The 9,825-nt window shown below is 41.3% G+C and overlaps 1 protein-coding gene across 5 annotated transcripts in view; it reads right to left on the bottom strand.

Moving 5' to 3' along the window:
• Positions 1-215: 215 nt before the first annotated feature.
• Positions 216-9,825, bottom strand: part of cald1a (caldesmon 1a) — a 67,251-nt gene continuing 57,641 nt past the window's right edge. For 4 of the 5 annotated variants that reach the window (XM_005915629.3, XM_014329498.2, XM_014329501.2 and 1 more), the window contains 7 exons: positions 9,522-9,565; positions 9,232-9,307; positions 7,672-7,812; positions 7,395-7,490; positions 5,898-5,966; positions 4,350-4,386; positions 216-1,813 (listed from right to left, as the gene is read on the bottom strand). In XM_005915629.3, coding sequence (XP_005915691.1) covers positions 1,800-1,813; positions 4,350-4,386; positions 5,898-5,966; positions 7,395-7,490; positions 7,672-7,812; positions 9,232-9,307; positions 9,522-9,565 — 477 coding nt within the window. In that variant the 3' untranslated portion in view covers positions 216-1,799. Of the gene's footprint in view, positions 1,814-4,349; positions 4,387-5,532; positions 5,585-5,897; positions 5,967-7,394; positions 7,491-7,671; positions 7,813-9,231; positions 9,308-9,521; positions 9,566-9,825 lie in introns of all 5 variants that reach the window. The other variant, XR_001335756.2, reaches the window with a different exon arrangement.

The following is a 9,825-nucleotide window of genomic DNA, read 5'->3' as shown; positions in this document are numbered from 1 at the left end:
CTTGAACATAATAATGAGTTCACTGTACTCAAATGTCCTCCACTGTGTTCAGTTCTCAACCCAGTGGAGCACCTTTAGGATGTGGTGGAACAAGAGATTCAGAATACAAGAAACAAAGGCAGTTGTGAAGGCAAATGGCAGTCCAGCCTGGTACTACTATAGAGAAGCATCTGGTGAGTGTATTAAGTGAAGGTGTGAAAGGAAACTCAACAATGTGGAATACCTCAATGTATTTATTGCTGTTGTTGAGTCAAGGTTACAATGTTCAACACATTCCTCCGCTTGGAAACTGCCTGCTTGTATGACATTTGGAGAGAGACTACAGATAATGTATTCTGCATAGGCTTAGCGCTACACAAGGAACAAGTGTCTGGTTAAACATGGAAATTTAAAAAGTGGACACAAGGCTGTAGAAAACAAAACAAAACACAACATTATGAAACCATTACATTAAAAAAATACAAAAACGTCACATTTTATCATGCTTAAAAATATTTTGGTCCAGCTCCCCTGCTCTTTTCAGGAGCCATGGAATGTGATTGTCAGATTGTTGAGCAGTAACACCGATCAATTTAATGCCCTGACAAACAGTTCATATTCTTATAAGCTTGTGCCGCGCGAAAACGTGAAAAATCACAAGTCAAAATCATGCTGAGCTGCTAGGAGGCTTTAAAGTACTGTACCTCGGCTGTCCTAAATGCTGTCATTGCAATCATAAGGCCAGAAGTTTTAGATAGTGGTAAATATCCTTGTTACTATGACCTTGCTATATGTTTAGGCACCCTGATTTTACTTTGTATGCCCTCAATATGAAAAGTATTGCTGAGCATAAGAGTGTGCATAGAGGCAAAAAAGAAGTTAAAGGCAGATAAAAAAAAAAACATGACCTACATCATAAAACTTTAAGGCAGCAAAGGCACCACGTGCAACTGCTTTTAAGAGGAATGTCAGAAGATGTTTTAAAGTGTTCGAAAGCTAGAAAGAACTCAGAAAACCCCCCAAAAAACATTAAAACATAAATTAAAAAAAACAAATGACATGAAAGGACAATAAATGTCAAAATGGCCTTCTGAATATCCAACACTCCTATCACCTTCAAAATCAACTGCCTGTTGGTGAATGAATAAAAAAGCAAAAAAATACCTTTTGTTATAAGTATACAGATGTTATATACGATACAGTATGATAGGTCATAGTCAAAACATCACATGTGCTAGCATATATTACTCAGACCATTGCTGCACTATTGGTAAGACAATAAAAGTGAAATCAGCTAAACTCTAGAAGTGCTTATATTTCTATCCTGAACAGGTGAACGTTGAATAATATAGCATTGTGTGAAGCTTTTGCTTTAAATATAAATAAAAAAAGAGAGAGATGGAAAATATTCTGAGGGAGAGAAGTGATATCGCCCATCTCTTTGGAATGTGGAAACTTTTGAACTCATCCACTCAGCACGGAGTACGAGACATAAATCTTAATTCTATTAGTTTTATTGTCTTCCTGGCAGGATTTAATAAAGTAATTAGTGATTTTAAATGTCCAAATTTCACAGCATTTTGTTGTTATCATACTTTTTTTTTTTTAGAAAGCAGAAATTATTGTGCAAAGGCACTATACGTGGTAAGCCTATAACAATTTGCTGATGCTGTTTCGGTACAGTGCTCGGACAGTGTCTGTCCTGTCCCTGCGTGCTCTTGGGGGTCCCTCCTGGGGGTGTGGCATTTGGTTCTTAAGGAAAAGTCAAAGAAGATTCTTGGATTGTCGTGGTCCCCAGCTTTAGTGGCTCCTTCAAGACATTAGTGTCCCATACCTATCGAAAGACACAAAAACGAGTACATCAGTGGCCTGACTCCAAGTCCATATTCCCACACAGGTCTGTGTTAAACCAAGCAGTGAGGTGTTTAAATTTGGCTCCACAGAAGTCTGAGTTTATTGGACTTGTTTCGACTTCAAAACAAGGAGTCAAAATAGCTTTGCTAATTTTCCATATGGTACTGTGGAAAAGTCTTGACTCACCACTCGTCTTTATATTTTGATTACAAGGAGCAAGACTTTGGTGAAATATTGTTGGTTTTGAGCAAGAGTTCTTCAAGTTTCCCGAAGGTCTTTTATATTTTTTAAAAGACCACCCCTTGTAACAGAGAAATTAACTTTTTTGTTTGTTAAGCTACCTAACGCTGACCTGTGAATCATTTAAGTTAAATGGAATAACAGACAGCTTAGCAAAGAACCAATTTTAAAGAGTAAGTCGTGCCCTTAAGAAACAGGAAACAATCCAAGCAAAGACCTGACGCAGGATCTGAAAGATGGCCTTTCTTTGAATCCATCTACTGATCACTAATATCAGAAATGCTCCCAGTGGAAAGAAGTCATGTCAAGTCATGACACAGAGGTACTTCAAATTACATGAGAACTGGTGTCAAAATCAGTGGCAAGTGAACCTATGGAGCGATGATTACAAATTATATTTTTGGTTCAAGTCGTCATCAAAATATATATGAACAGCAGTGAGTACACACACATCTGTAATGATTTGGGGAATGCATTTCAGCCAGTGGTGTTGGGGTCTTGTCAAAATTTAGGGAATTATGAATGCAGCAAAATACCATCCATCATGCAACAGAACGAGGAAAGTGTCTGATTGGCAACAGCTTCTTTTTTCACTGTGACAATGATGCCAAACACACTCTCAGTCCATTACAAACATATCGGGACAGAAAAACACGCACCAGAAAACTATCAGTCATGGATTGTCCTCCCCAGAGCCCAGATCTCAACATTACTGACACAATGTGGGATTGTCCTGACAGAAAACGATGCAAAAGGCAGTAAACATCCAGAGAAGAGCTTTGAATGTCCCCTCAACAAGCCTGGAGAATTACTCCTTAAGAGATGACAAAAACTAAGAGTACAGATTGTGTTGAAGAATAATGGTGACTTTCAAACTCATGAGGATTGTACACAATCTGTTTTTGCCTTATATGCTGTACTTCAATGTTTCAATAAAACACTGCACCTATTTTCCATTTTTCTATCAAACTATAAAGAAATGAGGAGTGGCTTGAGATTTTTGCATAGTATTGTATTTCTAGGAACATGATTGTTATCGTACTAATTTTCAATTCAACTTTTCATTTAACACCATCATCAGGTCAAAACGTTCAGTTTCTCCAGTTAACCACCAAATTATTGCAGATGTTTTTTTCTCTCAGCCCAGCAATCATGCTAACAGGTTTACTGACACTACTGTTTGGCTCAAAGCATTGTTGTTTTTAAGCACTTAGTAAGTACTTATTTTTGTTCCCTGTTTCATAGTTCAATCCAACATCTAAAACAAGCCACATAATAATATTAACAGAGGTCCTAATGCCATTCAAGACCCTTGGTTACTTCTGATCTGGTGTCAGATGTCTGTACGGTGTGACAGCCAACTCTTAGTAAGAAATAAAAAAAAAAAGAAAAAAAAAAAAAGAAGAAACAAATTCTTTCTCATCCTCTGAGTCAGACTGCTATGGTGTGCTAATCTCGAACATACCAGTTATTAATGTGACAAACCGGCTTGGCAGGAATGCTGCTTGTAACGCTGCCCGGATCTAAGCAACAGACGTGGACGTGTGCAAGAGTGGAAAAGCTGAAAGGTCTGAGTGGTGTCAAGAAGGCTGTTGAGAGCATTCATAAAGGTGAAATTGGTTATGTGTGCGCGTGTGTGTGTGCTCTGAACAAACACCGCATTACGCTGACATGTGTGGAATCTCTCAAGGCCAAAAGCTCTCTTCTGCCTGAGGAGGAGGCTGTGCTCGGATCTGATTTTAAAATAGCAAACAATGTATGGGTAAGTGGCATCCTAAAGCAGCAGCCAAACAAAAGGCCAAACCGCAAACCGAAATACTGCACGGCTGCCTGTGGGAGGACCAGTTATGCGCTTTGGAACACACGGTGTTGTGTAAGTCAAAGCGCAGGTGAGGTCATGCCTCTAATCCCGACAAAAATTAAAATGCTTAAGTGCTTAGACATGTGTCCAAACAAACACAAGTGGAAAAGTTTGCTGCTGGGGGAGTCAAGCGAACACGTGAATTTCTGTCGCTCCTCGCTTGTTACAAGAAGCTCCTGCCTGTACACAATGAGATAATCGATGTCCTTGTCCTTTAGTCGATTGTCTAACTTCATTTCCACATTTCCACCTCAACTAAAGGATTAAGTGTGTACCCCTGTGGATTGAGGAAATCCCCCAGTCTTTTCAATTACACAAATGAAGAAAGCAGACAAAGTGGCCCAGCTCAGAATGAGCCAGTGAAGTTGAACTCTTCAGAGCGGCCGCACGCATGCCTGTGCGTGGAAAAACTCACCATTAGCAACTGATTTGGTCTCCCCTCTGCCTGCCACCTGGAAAACACGAAGACAAGAAGTTAATGAGCCAGCGAAGATGCAGAAAGACTTCCACTTGCACCTCGCCCACGGATTCTTGCGCCTATCCCACCCGCTTCTTCTGTCTTCCCTGACGTCACAGCATAGCACACTACCTAATGAAAACTCTCTAACCACCACTTTTCCTGTACAGGGCCCTTTTTTTTACATCAGCACAGACCACCGCCTGGTGTCCTCCAGCCCCACTACTCACTTGCAGACCACAGCCTCTGGCCTGCGCTGTAGCTACTGCCTGTGGCAACACAAGGCTGCCAGATAAGAAGGAAAAGAGAGTTTGTAGAAAAATGAGTGGTTATGGTGGATATCCAGCCTTTTTCCCCACTTCTGCTAAGCAGAGTTTAAATTTACACACAGACATTCGATAAAACAGATCATTCCCATCAGCTTTTAGTCAAACGTGTTTGAAAATCAGAGGCGATAACAGTGATTCACAGCGGTCGAGCTGCCGCTGCACACCCCAGTGAGGCATCTCTCCTGTAAAGAATGCTGTAAACAGTTCCTCCATTAGGGCAATAAAAAGTAAAGTGAAGCTGAGCTGGCTCGAGAGCGGTGATTTGTGGCCGTCAGAAGGAGCAGCAGTGATGTGATGCAGCCATTTGTGAAAAGTTTAAAGCCTGCAGTTGGACAACGGGCACACTTTTTGTTTTTTTTGTAAATTTACAATGTAAATTTGATGTAATCTTCTGGATTTTGTTGCGTCGGCTTTAATAACCTATGGATGTTAATGGAGGCAACAGTGTAACCTTTCTTTAAACTGACTAAGTCCACTTTGTGTGTGTTATTTTACAGCATTTGAAAAGATTTCTATTTCTTTCTAGTTTTTTTCTTTTCTCTTTTTGCAGAAAGTGGCTCAAAGTGTACTGCTCGTCAAAATAAAAGCCTCTAAAAACACTGCGAGTCAAGGAGGCACAAAAAGTGACGTACACGTTAGATCACAAATCTCTAACTTTGGACTGAAACTCAAAAATGTCCAACCACAGCCAAAAAAACAAAACAAAACACATACAAAAAAGTCAGTGCAAAGCAGTGTGGGCTCATTCAGTCATAAGCGCTTTGGAAAAAAAAAAAAGACACAAAAAAGACATAGAATGGTTTCTCTTTTACCTCTCCAGGCTTATTCCAGATTTAACGGTGAGGTCAACTAGCTATCAGAGTTCTTTAAAAACAAAAAAAACACATAAATGCGATTGTTACTCTCAGTAATGCCACACAGGGTCGAAACATCATGAGATTAATCTAATATTTCCACTTCATCTCTTTAACAAAATGTTCTCTTTGATTGACAACGACAGGAAACTGGAGCAAAAAATATATATAAGGAGAGCCGTCCAAGACCGCAAACTGTTTTGGCAGAGTCAAAACTCCATTCTGGACTTCTTCCAGTACGTGGAGCACTAATCTGGATCTTTTCCTATACAAATCTCACTTCATGTTAAGCAAGTAAATGGGCTGATATTAATGACATCTACCTTGGCCGGAGAGGCGCCTTTGTTTTCCCATAGACTCCTCTTGTTGGTGACGTCAACAGGCTTCAGGTCCTGTCAGGGGGAGAGTCAGAAAGCAAGCGCATTATCAGTGCATGCTCTGCATTTGGAGCTCTGATTGAAAATGTTCATCGTGTGGCAGCAGTGGCGGTGTACCTGAGATGTAGGCAGGATGGAACGAGCGCAGAGAATGACTGATGCGATCAAGCGGAGAGGGGTTTGTGTGGAGGAAAAAGCGCTCACATGATAATCAATAGTCTGAGGCAATCCAAGTAAAACTCGAGAAAGACGTCTTAATGCTGTCACGTTGGACATAAAGTTATGTGCAGTGAAAGTTTCCCCTGCTCTGTTTTAACAATGTTAGCACACAGCATAATGCTCCAGCATGGATATTTGGATAAAGTCACAGCTTTAAATGTTTCTATACACTTGGGAAGGACAGGACAAAAAGCTCAATCTTTGTCTGCAAGCAAACACTGCAACGGGTTTAGCATCAAATGCTTGAAAATGATGCCACGTCTACACTGTCCACACGCACTATAGCTGGAAATTACAGCTGCGAGAGCAGCAAGCTCACACACGTCATAATTCATTTTTATTTGAGGCCACCAGGTGGAGTCAGAGAGAGGATACAGCCTGCGTCCAACTGACCTGCTTCACTGCATCGTTTGAAAGTGATCATAAAACATGTCCTACACAGAACATAAGCAGCAGTAAATATGACACAGGCATAAAAAGACAGCGGGACTGAAGCAGGAGAGGGAATGCTGCACATTATTACTAGTCACTCTCACTGTTATGTGGAGGGTCCGCCACATTAAGAGCCGTTCCAAGCCAACTGGTCTAACGTGGGAGCAGCAGCGATGTCGGATAACTGCCCATACACCTGTTTTATTTCACAAGGATGGCCTCAGAGAACCTTCAACAGCACTTCACACTCCCAGCGAAATGGGAGGGTGTAGAGGCCACAGTGGGATTTGGCCTTGGTTGACAGTTAAAGAAAAACCCACCAGCTGTCATTGGATTCTGGGTCAACTTGTTAAATCGTGACTGGTGTACAATTCAGTTCAATTTGATTTATATAACGTGAAGTCATAATAACAGTCATCTCAAGAGTCTGCAATAACAGAGAGAAAACCTCAGCTATCAAAAGACCGCTTATGAGCAAGCACTTGGTGACAGTGGGAAGGAAAAACTCCTTTTTAACAGGATGAAAGCAGGCAGAACCAGGCTCATCGGGGGTGGGTCTCTGACAGAGGCCAGTGGCATCACTCTCTGCCAACCAAGCACCACCCACTTCAAAATAAGAGCCAAGAAAAACAAAATACAAAAAAGAAAAACAAAAGAAACTTTGGCAGAAGAATGACTACTTGTGTTTTCCATGACAACTTTATGAGATTTAAAAGATGACCCTAACCCTAATGCAGGCCACTACCTTCATGTGCTCTGGTTCTGGATTTTGCTCATACAGCGTTGACCTACCGCTGGCCTTCCTCCTGGTGTCTTGCTGCTCTCTGGGGTTTTATTCAGCCAGTCGTTGATGCGGCCCGCTACGCCTGTCTTTATCACAGCTGCTTCCTGTTTGGACAATGTCAAAGGTCAGCCAAGCCTGGTCATCACTGGCAGCGGGGCAGAGCAGGAAGGACCAGTGAACTGGGCTCTTTCCTGTCTGTCTGTCCTTCTCTCGCTCACACACACAGAAAGTTTCAACAACTTTCTAACATCCTGCACCACCTTTACTTTTTTCTTTTTTTTTTACCTTGAATGTGCTCCCGCCGCTTCCAGGCGAGCTGAACACGTTGCCTTTCTCCCACATGCTCTTGATGTTTCGTATGCTGTCGGTGACCACGGGCAGATCCACGGCTCCGGAGCGAGGGGATCGAGACTCCTTGTTCTCTCTCTGAGGAGACAGAAATCTGGGTTTTAAGCTACGATAAAAGCTCAGGAAAAAAGCATAAATACCAACAACTCAATGCAACGTCTTTGTTATGTTTTGGCTAAGTTGGGGAGTCAAAGTAGAATGTTGTGCTCAGGAGTGGCACTTTTGGATTGATGATAATAATATTTCCAGAATGATAGCCAAAAATAGGCAGTGCAGGCACATTTTAGTCAAGCAAATTAAAACTCTTACGGAATGAAATATTACTTTTTCTGCATAGTTGCTTTTTGACAAATATTGGATATTTGCACTAGAGATGCACAGATCAATCAGTGACTGGCATGTGCAACGTGGGTGGAGCTATGATGATGTTTTGATTGCTTCAACATATCTATTTATGTACAGATAAATTATTGAGCCATAGCACAAACCATTGCTGTGCAATGATGTGTTTTAACTTTGTGATGCTCAGGGTTTGTAAGATTTAGTCAAGTTAAAACTGAGGGTTATCTTCCAATTTACACACAATATAAAAACTTTGTGAGGGTTTGAGCTGTCACTTGAGAAAGCATCGTGCCAAAAACAAAAGAAATCTTGAGAAAAACAATTGCTGATGCTCACAAAGCAAATGCTGGATATAAAAAGTTATCATAGTGTTTCCAAGTGTTGAGGACTGGAGTGAGAAGTATCATCAAGAAATTCAAACAGAGCCACACAGAGCAAGGCTGGCAGAGGTAGGCAGTGAAAGATTTCAAAGACTCTGAAAAGAAAACTAGTGAGAAATGTGTCTAAAGACCCCAGGACAACTGCCAAGACACTAGAGACACAAGAGAATGACTTAACCAAGTTGGGAATTGTGATGTCAAAGAAGACAATCACTAGAACCTCGCACAGGGAATGAACTGTGAGCCTGTAGACCTTCAAACCAGACTGAAGTATCCTAAGGAAAACCTCGAGAATGATTAGGTATACTAGAAGTCCGTCACCTGAGATGAAACTGGAGCTCTTTGGTTATAGAGATTCTGGTTATGTTTGGAGAAAGACGAGAGACGTGCACAACCCAAAGAACACTATCCCCACATTAAAAACACGGTGGTGGGAGTATTATGCTTTGGGGATGCTTCAGTGTGTCTGGAACTGGGAATCTTATCAAGGTGGAAGGACTGAAGAAACAACAACACAAAACACACATCACTCCTCCAGAAGACTAAAGTGAACATTACTGACTGGGCAGCTTAAGGCCCGGACTTGAATCCCATTCAAAAAATCTGTGTCAGAAGACCATCAAATCTGGAGGAGCTTGAGAGATTCGCCAAAGAAGAATGGGCTGGGATTGCACAGGAGACGTGCGTGAAACTTGTTGAAAATGACAAACAACTCCATCCATCCATCATCCATCCATCCATCCATCAGTGTTTTCAAAGCTGATGCAGAGCTAACCTGAGCAGCTGAGGTGTACTGCTCCAGCCTGTTGTCTATCTTGGACACCACAGGACAATGAGACGCCTTCATTGTGCTGCTGGGCAAAAGCAAGAAATTAACATACAGTGCATGAAAAATCTAAATGCCCTGAAAATGATATACACATTACACACAGTTTGGGCTTTACGTCCTACACTACAGACCCTCGGGTCTAGCTCTCGATTGTATTGTTTATATTCAGCAAAAACAGGATTGCTTAAAAAGCGTTGTTAGTAGAGGTCAACATGACTAAAAAAGATGACGCTTACCTTTTCTGTGCTGACTTGTTTAGAAACTCGGCTCTCTCCTCAATCTGTAAAGAAAGGTTAGAAATCTGTGAGTTATAAATATTGCATCAGAATTGCTCCGCTGCATGCAGTACATCTCTACCACACTTCAGATATTTATTACAGCATCCCTGCTGCTGATTCAAGTGCATCAATCCTTTTATTACCGTTAATATGAACTCATTTCTAACTTCAACATGTAGACACGCCTAGTTCTAAACAGTCACTAAGCTTTGATGATTAATAACATAAAGGGGATCTGTTAACCTGTGTGCAGCTTCAGATT

This window comes from Haplochromis burtoni, unplaced genomic scaffold (assembly GCF_018398535.1).
Source record: "Haplochromis burtoni strain Fernald_Lab_line unplaced genomic scaffold, NCSU_Asbu1 Contig_14, whole genome shotgun sequence".
In the NCBI taxonomy this organism is placed as follows: domain Eukaryota; kingdom Metazoa; phylum Chordata; class Actinopteri; order Cichliformes; family Cichlidae; genus Haplochromis; species Haplochromis burtoni.
The sequence above is the reverse complement of the archived record's forward strand: the minus strand, read 5'-3'. Positions and strand labels throughout refer to the sequence as shown.